The sequence below is a fragment of the Vitis vinifera genome, chromosome 3, assembly GCF_030704535.1.
Source record: "Vitis vinifera cultivar Pinot Noir 40024 chromosome 3, ASM3070453v1".
Lineage (NCBI taxonomy): Eukaryota > Viridiplantae > Streptophyta > Magnoliopsida > Vitales > Vitaceae > Vitis > Vitis vinifera.
Window position 1 is genome coordinate 9,397,583 of NC_081807.1, and position 15,258 is coordinate 9,412,840.

At 35.0% G+C, this 15,258-nt stretch overlaps 1 protein-coding gene across 1 annotated transcript; it reads left to right on the forward strand.

Annotated features, from left to right (window-relative positions):
• The first annotated feature begins 10,157 nt into the window (after window positions 1–10,157).
• LOC100254933 (pentatricopeptide repeat-containing protein At4g33990) lies at window positions 10,158–13,982 on the forward strand. The gene is made up of 2 exons (XM_010649683.3): window positions 10,158–10,270; window positions 10,937–13,982. The coding sequence occupies exons 1-2, from the start codon at window positions 10,263–10,265 to the stop codon at window positions 13,386–13,388; spliced, it is 2,460 nt and encodes an 819-aa protein (XP_010647985.1). The 5' UTR covers window positions 10,158–10,262; the 3' UTR covers window positions 13,389–13,982.
• Window positions 13,983–15,258: the final 1,276 nt, after the last annotated feature.

Below are 15,258 nucleotides of genomic sequence, written 5' to 3' on the forward strand. Positions count from 1 at the left end.
CCAAGAATATATATTAAATTCGAAGGAATTCGAAAGATTGTGTTTAAAGTTTGGGCCTTATAATTTAGGTTTTTTTTCTTTTTAGGACTCCTCTTGTACAACTGTAAAAGGAAGCGCTCTTGTAGGAAGTCAAGGAAAAAACAAAACATAGCATTGATGGTTATAACAAGAAGGCACCTTGTTTGAAGAGGAAAAGAAAAACAAATATTTTGATATATCATATACAGCAAAAGGTACAAGTAAGAAGGAAAACAGGAAAAAAAAAAAAACCAAGAATCAGTCTCTGGCATGCATCCCTAAATATTTTCACATGCTCATGGCTCCTCTAAACATCTCTAATAACTCAACAAGGATTATAAAAAGAACCCAAATAAAGAAGAATGTATGAAAAGAAGGTGAGGTGCAACGATATGTTTAAGGGTTTTGCATGCCTCAGCTAGTACTAAAATCTCATTATGTAAACAAGCTCTCACACCATAAATCTTAAAAACCAAAAAATAAATCACAAGATGCCTTATTATGCATTTTTGTAGATAAGACAAAAATGATGGATCAGGATTGTAATGGTTTTCATCCTGAGTTTGATTTGCATAAGAACACACTGATCAACAGCTTCATGATTCAGTTGCTCTAGGAAACGAACCAATTCAATATTCCTCATCAACCAAGACCATTATTTTTGAGTATTTTTTTAATGCATTAATGTTGTGAATCCAAATTAGCCAAACAACAAGAAAAAACTGCAATCTGAAATGTAAATCACAGGCAACACACAAGTTGCTAGAACAAAATAAGACAATTAATGGAATGAAAATATCAGTCTCATTCCCAAAGCCCTGTTCCATGAAGCAAACATGGCTTTTAAGGTTTTTAAAATGAAACCTTTAAGCCATTAAAGGTAGAGCATTTTTCTCAAGGACAAGAGCTAGCCATTAAAGCCAACTTTATTTATTGTTAATTATATTTTTTTAGAGTATTGAAGTTTAATAAATCAAATTCTTTAGTTGTAACTACATTGCTTTTTCCCATCTGGTGCATGCCACTGCCACAACAGGAGGTCCACTACCAGTTACCACATTACAATCAACAAAATCAATTATATGTTCAAACTTGTTTTTGATTTTTAATAGAATCAAAACAGCAGAAAATACATCTCAGTTGATTCCAAGTTTAACTAGGGATCCAAGAACATAAGAAAGTAGCTCAGAACAGCATTTTCTAAGAAATTTGACCACTGCCATGATTACATTTATTAAGGAGTTCAAGGATTCAATATTTTTTCTCATATATTTTCCTCCAGCTTCTCGGCATCCAGACAGATTACCTAAATCAACCTCTATCAGCAGTCATAATACTAAATAAATTGGCATAGCCCAATTCCAAATGGGTTTCAGAATTAGACCAATTGCATCTAAACAAAACCATGTTGATTCATCATCAAATCTTCTAGCTAATCACAAACACAAGCAAATACAACAACAGTAATAACAATTGCGGGTCCGTTTGGATGCTGAGAAAGTAGAAAATAAAAATTAAAGAAAAAACGTGAACACAAACAAAAACCCAAATACCCGATACCCACATTCTTTGTAATCTCAAACAAAATCAGTAGCCTAGAAATCTTTTCTTAAAAATGAACTCAAACAAAAAAACACCCAAACAACTCCTCTAACAGAGCCTAGAAATCTTAAAATTATTTTAGGACCTGCAACACGTGAACTCAAAAACCCTAAACAGAGCACTTGCATATGTGAACCAAAATAAAGAATGAGAGTTTTAGAGATAGAAGTACTGGGAAATGAGACTCAATTGCTCTATTAAAATCCTAAAACCCAAAATAAATTTGGATTGAGGGTTACCTTTGATCAGAGCCTAGAAATCACAGGCCTCTGGAAGGTTCTTCACCTCAGGCAGCGGCCTCCGAGACCAATCCGGATTTTCTGTTTGGGTTGGATAAAGGGCTCGCTCCGCCTCCCCCCATGAAATTGCAGGATCCAACGCCTCCACCCACGGTTCCATATGTGCTTCCCAAGGATTATTCAGTGAGATCGGATCCAGGATCGAAGGATCGCCATGTTGTTGGAGATCCAGTGGTGTCCCCCGCGGACTTCCAGAGGCAGATCCAAATGGAACAATCGTCTGGTGACAATGGCTGGTTCAATGGTCAAATTCCTTTTCGTAAGTTGCAACGTGGGAGCATGCATTTAAGTTGCAACAAAAGTTTCCTCTATTTTAGCCTTGAGGACAAGGCTTTTTTGAAGGGATAGGAAATGCAACCACCCAGATCATGCGAAAAGGAAGCTTTGATGAGAAGATGCGAAAGGGAAGGCATTGGAACGACAGTCTTCTTTTTTTTTTCAATTCTTTTATTCGTTATAAATTATAATTTTAGAATTTAATTGAGGGTAAATTGGTCTAATAAAAATGTTAGGCCTTTAGAAGAATTATCAAATTTACCCACCATTTTCAATAATTTTTTTCCCCAGCCTACCCTTAAGGGTAATTCTCCCAAAATAAAAACTCTAAAATTTTAGGGAAAATCATATAACCATACACCAACTACAAAAAATATGAGATTTTGGAACTTTACTTTTTCCTTTTTAATTTTGGTGTAAAATGGGAAAAAATATTATCTATTCATGCACTTCAAATAGTGTTTTCAAATTTATTCCACAATTACCCTTAAAAGTAAAGGACAAAGTACACACCAATTTAATACTACCTATCGATAAGTAATGTTATTTATTTTTATTATTTCTCTCTCACATCAATATATCTCCATTACCACTTGTCACGTTCTTTTTTTTTTTCCTCTCTTGCCATCATAATCCATTACCACTTATTATAGTTTTAATTATTATTTTTCTCTTTTTCCTTTATATTCTTTTTAATATGCTAGTGTATTTTCACATAAAACTTCTTTAATTTTAATTTATTTTTACTCTCTAATTTCTCTATATTTATTGATTTTAATTATTTTTTTGACATATTAAACTTAAAATGATAATATATATAATAAATAATTAATATAAAAAATTAAATAAAAACAAAATATATAATGGAAAAAAATGAAAATATTATCCCACAAATAATAATGATTTTAAATATTAATTATAATAATACATTTCATAAATTAAGGTTTAAATTTAAAAATTCAATTTTATTATTTAGAAGTTTATGATATAAGATTTTTTATATTAATACTAAACAAAAGATTTATTTATTTTGTAAATTCTATCACATGCAAAAGTAAAAATATCATTGTAATATTATTTTATTATTTACATTATTTTTCTTTTAATTTTCATTTTAAATGTATCATATCAAAATCACAATAAGTGATGGTGTTTTTTTTTATCATTTTTCTTATGATTTTAAATTGATTGTGGATCTAACTTTTTTTTGTTAAAATCTTTAATTTTTAATTAAAATAAAATATAAAAGAAAATATATTTTTCATTAAAAAAAATTGTATTTAACCTTTTATATTAATTTCATAAAAAATATGTACATCCTTAAAAAAAAAAAAGGTAAATTAATGTTTAAGAGAATCGGAAACACTATCATACTTATCATGGTGTATATATATATTCCTTTGGGACCCTCGATAAGTAATTGGAGGTCTTTGTCCACCCCAAAAAGAACTTTGGGATCCCAAGTATATCCATTCTTAAAGGAACCAAGACCCCTATTTTCATTTTCATAGTTCATATATTCCTTTAGGGACCCTTGAGAAGGAATTAGAGGTTATTCCCCACCCTAAAACGGACAATATTGGAACCCAAGGTACATCCTAAAGACAATTTCGTACATCATTTACAAAATTTGGTACATATTTCATAAAATTTGGCACATCCTTAAAACAAACTTGTACATCCAATCCATGAGCTACCAGGGCCTCTATATTATTACCCGTGGTTTGTTTATTTCTTTATGGATCTTTAGGAAGTAATTAAAGGCCATTCCTTACTCCGAAACAAACTTTGGAACCCTAAGTACATCCTTAAGGAAATTTGGTACATCATTAAGAAATTTTGGTACATCCAATCCTCGGGCTATCGAGACCCTTATCTATCTTCCCATGGTCCATATTATCCTTTGAGGACCCTTAGATAGTGATTGAAGGTCATTCCCCACATCGAAACGAACCTTGGCACTATTAGTACATTCTTTACAAAATTTGGTACATTTTTAAAAATATTTGGTACATGCAATCCTTGAGTTATTGAAACCTCTATCTTATTACCCATGGTCCGTTTATTCCTTTAGGGATCTTTGGGAAGTGATTGGAGATCGTTCGCTACTCCGAAATGGACTTTAGAACCCGAGGTACATCATTGAGAAAATTTGATACATCCAATCCTTGAGCTAACGGGACACTTATCTCCATTTCCATAATTCATTTCTTCCTTTGGAGACCCTCGGGTAGTTATTGAAGGTCGTTCCCCACCTCATAACGAACTTTGGCAACATTGGTATATCCTTTACAAAATTTAATACATCTTTTACAAAATTTGATACATTCTTTACAAAATTTGGTACATCCTTCACAAAAATTTGGTTCATTATGAAGGATGTACCAAATTTTGTGAAGGATGTACCAAAGGTTCCAAAGTGCGTTCCAAGATGGGGATCGACCCCCAATCACTTCCTTATGGGTTCCAAAATGAAATCATGTACCATCCATGTTCGGATGGGGGACCTAGAAACAATATGATTAGATGTACCAAATTTAATGAAGGATGTACCAAAATTTGTAAAGGATGTACCAAAATTTGTAAAGGATGTACCAAGTGTTCCAAAGTGCATTCCGAGGTGAGGATCGGCCCCCATTACTTCCTTATGGGTTCCAAAATGAAATCATGGACCATCCATGTTCAGATGGGGGTCCCGAAAACAATAGGATAAGATGTACCAAATTTAATGAAGAATGTACCACATTTTGTGAATGATGTACAAAGGGTTCCAAAGTGCGTTCCGAGGTGGGGATCGACCCCCGATCACTTTCTTATGGGTTCCAAAATGAAATCATGTATCATCTATGTTCAGATGGGGGACCCGGAAACAATAGGATCTGTACCAAATTTTATGAATGATGTACCAAATTTTGTGAAGAATGTACCAAGCATTCCAAAGTGCATTCTGATGAGGGGATCGGCCCCCAATCACTTCCTTATGGGTTCCAAAATGAAATCATGGACCATCCATGTTTAGATGGAGGACCCAAAAAACAATAGGATCGGATGTACCAAATTTAATGAAGGATGCACCAAATTTTGTAAATGATGTACCAAATTTAGTCATCCTAAAGGCATGCCTCTGATAGAGAGTCATGCCTATCTTTTTCTTATTACACATAGCTTAACAAAAATAAGTTTTTCACCCACATTCATGCGTCTTCCATGAAGGTTGTGCTCTTAGGTTGACTAGTGCACATAACCTACTAATATAATGGTTTCAGCAATAGGCATGCCTCTAAAATCAAGGGTGTGCCCCTAGTTTGCATACTGCATATAGCATACCAAAATAATGTTATCATACCCATGAGCATGCCTATGCAACGAAGGGTGTACCCCTACTTTGCCTTCTACATGTAGCATAGTAATATAATGTCATTCACACATAGGCATACCTTTGAAATGGAAGGTGCGACCCTAAATTGCCTTCTACACATAACATACCAAACTAATGTTATTGTATAAAAGAAATTCCATTGATTTTAAGGATACAGTGTAAATGTTCGAATGTCTTCTCATGGTGTTAATGGGTCAACCTCCCCTTTACTGACTTCTCACATAACACGAAGCCAATCCCCACCTCAAGGATTTGGTACATCCTTCACAAAATTTGGTACATTCTTCATTAAATTTGGTACATCCGATCCTATTGCTTCCGAGACCCCCATCTGAACATGGATGGTCCATGATTTCATTTAGAAATCCATAAGGAAGTAATTGGGGGCCGATTCCCACCTCGGAATGCAGTTTGGAACCCTTGGTACATCCTTCACAAAATTTGGTACATCATTCATTAAATTTGGTACATCCGATCATATGCTTCCAAGTCCCCCATCTGAACATAGATGGTCCATGATTTTATTTTGGAACCCATAAGGAAGTGATTGGGGGTTGATTCCCTCAAATGCAGTTTGGAACCCCTGGTACATCCTTCACAAAATTTGGTATATCCTTAACAAAATTTGGTAAATCCTTCATTAAATTTGGTACATCCGATCCTATTACTTTCGTGTCCCCCATCTGAACATGGATGGTCCATGATTTCACTTTGGAACCCATAAGGAAGTGATTGGGAATCAATCCCTACCTCGGAATGCACTTTGGAATGCTTGGAACATCCTTCACAAAATTTGGTACATCCTTCATTAAATTTGGTACATTCGATCATATTGCTTCCAAGTCCTCCATCTGAACATAGATGGTCCATGATTTCATTTTGGAACCTATAAGGAAGTGATTAGGGGCCGATCCCCACCTCAGAACATAGTTTGGAACCCTTTGTACATCCTTCACAAAATTTGGTACATCATTCATTAAATTTGGTACATTTGATTCTATTACTTCCAGGTCCCCCATCTGAACATGGATGGTCCATGATTTCATTTTTGAACACATAAGGAAGTGATTGGGGGTCAATCCACACCTTGGAAAGCACTTTGGAATGCTTGGTACATTATTCACAAAATTTGGTACATTCTTCACAAAATTTGGTACATTCTTCATTAAATTTGGTACATTTGATCTTATTGCTTTTGGGACCCCCATATGAATATGGATGGTCCATGATTTCATTTTGGAACCCATTAGGAAGTGATTGGGGGTCGATCCCCACCTTGGAACGCACTTTGGAACCCTTCGTACATCATTTACAAAATTTGGTACATCCTTCATTAAATTTGGTACATTCAATTGTTTCCAAGACCCTCATCTGAATATGGATGGTCCATGATTTCATTTAGCAACCCATAAGGAAGTGATTGGGGGTCGATCCCCACCTTAAAACGCACTTTGGAACCCTTAGTACATCTTTCACAAAATTTGGCACATTATTCACAAAATTTGGCACATCATTCACAAAATTTGGTACATCCTTCATTAAATTTGGTACATCTGATCCTATTGTTTTCGGGACCCCCATCTGAACATGGATGGTCTATGATTTCATTTAGCAACCCATAAGGAAGTGATTAGGGGTCGATCCCCATCTCGGAACGTAGTTTGGAACCCTTGGTACATCCTTCACAAAATTTGGTACATCCTTCATTAAATTTGGTACATCTAATCCTATTGCTTCCGAGACCCCCATCTGAACATGGATGGTCCATGATTTCATTTAGAAATTAATAAGGAAGGGATTGGGGGCCGATTCCCACATCGGAACGTAGTTTGGAACCCTTAGTACATCCTTTACAAAATTTAGTACATCCTTCATTAAATTTGGTACATCTGATCCTATTGCTTCTGGGTCTCCCATTTGAACATGGATGGTCCATGATTTCATTTTGGAACCCATAAGAAAGTGATTGGGGGTCGATCTCCACCTTCTTGGAACACACTTTAGAACCCTTGGTACATCCCTCACAAAATTTGGTACATCCTTCATTAAATTTGGTACATCCAATCCTATTGTTTTCGGGACCCCCATCTGAACATAGATGGTCCATGATTTCATTTTGGAACCCATAAGGAAGTGACTGGGGGTCGATCCCTACCTTGGAACGCACTTTGGAACCCTTGGTACATCCTTCACAAAATTTGGTACATCTTTCATTAAATTTGGTACATTTGATCCTATTGTTTCCAGGTCCCCCATCTTAACATGGATGGTATATGATTTCATTTTGGAATCCATAAGGAAGTGATTGGGAGCTGATCCCCACCTTGGAACGCACTTTGGAACCCTTGGTACATCCTTCATAATGTACTAAATTTTGTGAACAATGTTCCAAATTTTGTAAAGGATGTACCAATGTTGCCAAAGTCCGTTATGAGGTGAGGGACGACCTTCAATAACTTACCGAGGGTCTCCAAAGGAAGAAATGGACCATGGAAATGGAGATAAGTGTCCCGTTAGCTTAAGAATTGGATGTATCAAATTTTCTCAATGATGTACCTAGGGTTCCAAAGTCTATTTCGAAGTATGGAACGATCTCCAATTACTTCCCAAAGATCCTTAAAGGAATAAATGGACCATAGGTAATAAGATAAAGGTTTCGATAGTGCAAGGATTATATGTATCAAATATTTTTAAGGATGTACCAAATTTGTTGAATGATGTACCAAATTTTATGAAGGATGTACCAAATTTTGTAAATGATGTATCAAATTTTGTAAAGGATGTGCCAAGAGTGCCTAAGTTTGTTTCGAGGTTGAAAATGGCCTTCAATCACCACCTGAGGGTCCTCAAAGGATAATATGGACCATGAGAAGATAGATAAGGGTCCCGATAGCCCAAGGATTGGATGTACCAAAATTTCTTAACAATGTACCAAATTTCCTTAAGGATGTACCTATGGTTCTAAAGTTCGTTTCGAAGTAGGGAACGACCTCTAATTACTTCCTAAAGATCCCTAAAGAAATAAACAAACCATGGGTAATAATATAGAGGTCCCGGTAGCTCATGTATTGGATGTACTAAATTGTTTTAAGGATGTGCCAAATTTTATGAAATAAATACCAAATTTAAATGATGTACCAAATTGTCTTTAAGATGTACCTTGGGTTCCAATGTCCATTTCAAGGTGGGAAACAACCTCCAATCCTTCTTGAGGGTCCCCAAAGGAATATATGAACCATGAGAATTGAGATAAGGGTCTTGGTTCCTCTAAGAATGGATATACTTAGGGTTCCAAAGTTCCTTTTGGGGTGGGTGAGGACTTCTAACTTCTTATTGAGGGTCCTAAAGGAATATATACACCATAATAAGTATGATAGTCTTTCCGGTTCCCCTAAGTATGAATTTACCTTCTTTTTTTTAAGGATGTACCTATTTTTTTATTAAATTAATATAAAAGGTTACATACATTTTTTTATGAAAAATATATTTTCTTATATATTTTATTTTAATTAAAAATTAAAGATTTTAACAAAAAAAAAGAAAAAGAAGTTAGATCCACATTCAAGTTAAAATCATAAGAAAATTGATAAAAGCACCATCACTTATTGTGATTTTGATATGATAAATTTAAAATCAAAATTAAAAGAAAAATAATGTAAATAATAAAATAGTATTATAAAGATATTTTTCTTTTTACATGTGATATAATTTACAAAATAAATAAATCTTTTGTTTAGTATTAATATAAAAAATCTTATATCATAAACTTCTAAATAATAAAATAGAATTTTTAAATTTAAACCTTAATTTATAAAATGTATATTATAATTAATATTTAAAATCATAGAATATATTATTTGTGGGATAATATTTTCATTTTTGTCCATTATATATTTTGTTTTTATATTAAATATTTATTATATATTATCATTTTAAGTTTAATATGTCAAAAAAATAATTAAAATCAATAAATATGGAGAAATTAGAGAGTAAAAAAAATTAAAATTAAAGAAGTTTTATGAGAAAATGCACGAGCATATTAAAAAGAATATAAAGGAAAAAAAGAAAAATAATAATAAAAACTATAATAGGTGACAATGGATTATGGTAGCAGGAAAAAAAAAAAAAATGGAAACATGGCAAGTGGTAAGGGAGATATATCGATATGTACTTTGTCCTTTACTTTTGAGGGTAATTGTGGAATAAATTTAAAAGCACTATTGAAGTGCATGAATAGACAATATTTTTTCTCATTTAAAACTAAAATTAAAAACGAAAAGGTAAAGTTTAAAAATCTCATATTTTTTATATTTGGTGTATGGTTACATGATTTACCCAAAAATTTATTTATTTTAAATAAAAAAAATTATATTCACTAAAAATAGAAATAAAATCAAAATATTTATTTCCATCCGTATAGTAGCATCTCCTAAATAGTTTAACAAACTAGGAGAGACAAAAAAGTGAAGGTTGTTTTGAGTGAACTACGTTGGGCTATTGGACAAGGGCTACAAAGTGGGCCGCATTCGGACCACCCACTTCGGGGGCTGAACAAGGCGGAATGGGTCGGGCGACCCGATGACCATATCCGTTTCCAAATCTCTTAAACCCTAAACCAAAACCTCTCTTCAACTGATTCTGAATTTCCGTTTCGGTGGATCTTTCATTATTCCAGAGGAACTACATGTATGTTCAGGTACGGTTTCTGTTTCTACCGTTCTTCAATTTCGTAATGAATCTACTTGATTCTCTGCTAGGATTACTTCTGTTGCTCTGTTTGGTTGCCAAGAAAATGTAGGAAAAGAAAAGAATTCCGAAATTTTGATATTACATCTCTCGCCATTCGGGACGCAATATTCAGTTTTACATTTTCTGCTTTGTTTTTTTTTCCCAATGACTTCTCAGTAACCAACCGAAAGGTTTTAAATTTTTGAACAATTTTCTGATTGTGTAAACCTGTTGAAGAGAAAATCTTGGAAAATGAAAAGAAAATATGGAGACTTGTTTATAATATGGTGCAATGTAAAAACTTTGAACTTTGCATTGTGTTTTTGTTTCAAAACATGAAAAATACATCTAATAAAGTAAACTAGTTGAGTGGTTTTTTGGATCCTCTGGTTTCAAATAATGAAAAAAGCAATATTCAAAACTTCAATTTATTTTGTTTTCCTGCATTTGATCAGAAACGATTTGGGGTGTAAAATTTGATAGCTTAATGTTGTGTTTTTCTTCCTTGAATGTATTCATTTTTAAGCATAACTACTGATTTTGGCATTTTGTGCTCAAGTGCTTGTTAAAGTGAGTGAGATTGTTCAGGCTTTTGCACTTCATTGCTGATACAAGCTTTCATTTTGATATCCAGATTGGCGCCAACCTGCAAAGGTAGGAACATTTCAAAATTTCTGCCACTGCTTAGAAGACATTACCAATTATTTTCAGCAGCCACAAGTTCTCCGCATTTCTCATCATATGGCCTTGAAAACCAGAATGAAGAGATTGATTTCAATAGTTTATTTGATTCATGCACCAAAACCCTCCTTGCAAAGCGCCTTCATGCCCTTCTTGTGGTGTCAGGAAAAATCCAAAGCAATTTTATCTCAATTCGTCTCGTCAATCTTTATGCTAGCCTTGGTGATGTATCCTTGTCCCGTGGCACCTTTGATCAGATCCAACGCAAGGATGTCTATACCTGGAACTCGATGATATCTGCTTATGTTCGCAATGGCCATTTCCGTGAAGCTATAGATTGTTTCTATCAGCTGTTATTGGTGACCAAGTTTCAAGCTGATTTCTACACTTTTCCTCCAGTTTTGAAAGCTTGTCAAACTCTAGTCGATGGGAGGAAGATACACTGCTGGGTTTTCAAACTGGGTTTTCAATGGGATGTATTTGTGGCTGCTTCCTTGATCCATATGTATTCTCGGTTTGGTTTTGTAGGTATTGCCCGAAGCCTGTTTGATGATATGCCATTTCGAGATATGGGTTCTTGGAATGCAATGATTTCTGGGCTTATTCAAAATGGAAATGCTGCACAGGCATTGGATGTCTTGGATGAAATGAGATTGGAGGGAATAAACATGGATTCAGTTACAGTTGCAAGCATTCTTCCTGTCTGTGCACAGTTGGGGGATATTTCAACCGCAACACTAATCCATTTGTATGTCATAAAACATGGTTTAGAGTTTGAATTATTTGTGTCTAATGCCTTGATTAACATGTATGCTAAATTTGGTAACTTGGGGGATGCACAGAAAGTTTTTCAACAAATGTTTTTAAGGGATGTGGTGTCGTGGAACTCAATAATTGCTGCCTATGAGCAGAATGATGATCCAGTTACTGCACGTGGGTTCTTTTTCAAGATGCAGCTAAATGGACTTGAGCCTGATTTATTAACACTAGTGAGTTTAGCTTCTATTGCTGCTCAGTCTAGGGATTATAAAAATAGCAGGTCTGTTCATGGATTCATCATGAGAAGGGGTTGGCTTATGGAAGCTGTTGTCATTGGAAATGCAGTTATGGACATGTATGCAAAGTTGGGTGTTATAGATTCTGCACATAAAGTTTTCAACCTAATCCCAGTTAAAGATGTGGTTTCATGGAACACTTTGATCTCAGGTTATACTCAGAATGGTCTTGCAAGTGAGGCAATTGAAGTATATAGAATGATGGAGGAGTGCAGGGAGATTAAACTTAATCAAGGGACTTGGGTAAGCATTCTAGCAGCTTATGCCCATGTTGGGGCCTTGCAACAAGGGATGAGAATTCATGGGCACTTAATTAAGACCAATCTCCACTTGGATGTTTTTGTGGGTACCTGCCTCATTGACTTGTATGGAAAATGTGGTAGATTAGTGGATGCAATGTGCTTATTCTATCAAGTGCCCCGGGAGAGTTCTGTCCCTTGGAATGCCATAATATCCTGTCATGGAATCCATGGACATGGTGAGAAAGCTCTAAAGCTATTTAGAGAAATGCAAGATGAGGGGGTTAAGCCTGATCATGTGACATTTATATCATTATTGTCAGCTTGTAGCCATTCCGGTTTAGTTGATGAGGGTAAATGGTTCTTTCATCTGATGCAGGAGTATGGGATTAAACCTAGTTTGAAGCACTATGGGTGCATGGTAGACTTGCTGGGTCGAGCTGGTTTTCTGGAAATGGCATATGATTTTATAAAAGATATGCCTTTACACCCTGATGCTTCCATCTGGGGTGCCCTTCTTGGTGCTTGTAGGATACATGGAAATATTGAGTTGGGCAAATTTGCTTCAGATCGTTTATTTGAAGTTGATTCAGAAAATGTTGGATATTATGTTCTGTTGTCAAATATTTATGCTAATGTTGGGAAATGGGAGGGAGTGGATAAAGTGAGATCTCTGGCTAGAGAGAGGGGATTGAAGAAAACTCCTGGGTGGAGCTCAATTGAAGTGAACCGCAGGGTTGATATCTTTTACACCGGGAACCAATCCCATCCTAAATGTAAGGAGATATACGCGGAGTTGCGAATTTTGACTGCCAAAATGAAGAGTCTTGGTTATATTCCAGACTATAGCTTTGTGTTGCAGGATGTTGAGGAGGATGAAAAGGAGCATATCCTCACTAGTCATAGCGAGAGATTAGCTATTGCATTTGGAATCATTAGCACCCCTCCTAAAAGTGCTATTCGGATCTTCAAGAACTTGCGGGTTTGTGGGGATTGCCACAATGCAACCAAATTCATTTCAAGGATTACCGAGAGGGAGATTGTGGTGAGGGATTCAAAACGCTTCCATCACTTTAAGAATGGAATATGTTCTTGCGGAGACTACTGGTAACATGGATTTTTGATAATCAATTGAGAAGACCTCTTGTTTGGATTGAAGTTGTTGTCACTACATTGCTCAAACCTCACCTGATAGCTACACAGCCTTCAGCGTTAATGCAGGCCTTAGATAATGACAGTAAGTTGAGGTTTGTTCGTTGTTAATGCTAGCTTAGTGATTAATGAGGGCCATCGCACAAGATAAGGTATAAATGACTGGCTTCACATTTTCAAGGATTATTAAGTTTGATATCCAGGCACCGGGAAATCAAGCTTGATTGCAGCCATGGCCAATTATCTCAAGTTCGACATCTACGATTTGGAGCACAATAGCATTCACTCCGATAACAAACTCAGGTAGATATTGGTGTCAACTACTAGTGAATCCATGATAGTGATGAAGGATATTGATTGTAATGCGGAGACTCGATATCGTGAAGACTCTTTGAACCAATATGAAACCACCAAAGCTCTAGGTTAGTAATTCAACTGATCATCATCATTTTGTAAAATAAATCATGAATTTGTACAAAACCATGGTTTTTAATTGGGTTATGTACACTTTTCAAATGAATGAAAATTGAAGCACTCAGGAATTCGAATGTTACTTTGTTTTTCATCTAGCTGACACTATCGGGCATACTAAATTTCACTGATGGGTTATGGTCAAGTTGCGGAGAGCAGCGAATCATTGTGTCTACCACAAACCACAAGGATCGACTTGATCCTGCTCTGCAGCGGCGTGGTCGCATGGATATGCATATTTACATCTCTTATTGTACTTGCATGGTTTTAAGACCTTAGCTTCCAATTACCTTGGTGTTACTGACCACCCACCCACTCTTTGGGGAGATTGAAACCCTCTTCAAAAATACGGAGGTTAGTCAGGCAGAAATTGGGGAGGAGTTAATGAAGAGAAATGATGCTGATGTTGCACTTGTAGGACTTGTTGAATTCATCAATGGATTAAAATGGATCCTTTTAAGACTTAAAGATCAAACAAATGATCATCATGATCAAGAGGGCAGCAATTTGGATTTGTTTGCATCAGAGTTGCAGTGGAAAAACTCCCAAGTTGACTTCATATGAATTACTTTAACAAAACCTGTTAAGAAAAAGGAGGATGGGCAATGAAGAAAATCCACTATGTTAAAAACTGGTATAAGAGAGGAGAGAAACGAGTGGCTATTGCATAGGTACAGGCATCATAATCCTAAATCCTATAAATCATCACACATATATATACACGTCGGAGAGAAATAAATAAAGCAGGTCTATATCCTCCCCTATCACGACAGACCTCTAAAAAATCTCATAATTTTTCTTAATCATATATGTCGCATCGTGAGCTTTTTGAATCAAATCAAATAAAGTTCGGGTCATCAAGTTCTAACAAAACCAAAAAAGGCAGCCCCACTATGCCCTTCCCATTGTTTTATTTTTATTAAATAAAATACTTTATAGATTTTTTTAATAATTAACATATTTCAAGTTTATTAAATTGTAAATATTATGTGGTTGTTAAATTTGTGACAGCTTGGGAAAAGAATTAGAATGTTTAACGAGAAGAGGGAATATATATATTTTTTTTTTCTTAAAAAAATAAAATGGAAGGTAGAAGTTTTTGAGGGGTGGGTTCCTTCTTTATTTGAGTTTGATAATTTTTCAAAAGATATTTTAACAAACTTAAAATATAAAAAAAAGAATTTAAAACTAAGAATAATAAAATTAAAATTAAAGGACATACATTTATATGCGTTACATTTATTGGGAATCACAGTGCAGTGGAAATAAAAATAAAAAAATTAAACTTAAAACTTAGATTAAAATGTGAAATAAAACTAAGATAGAGATTACAGTGGGAGGACCAAATCCGGATAGTG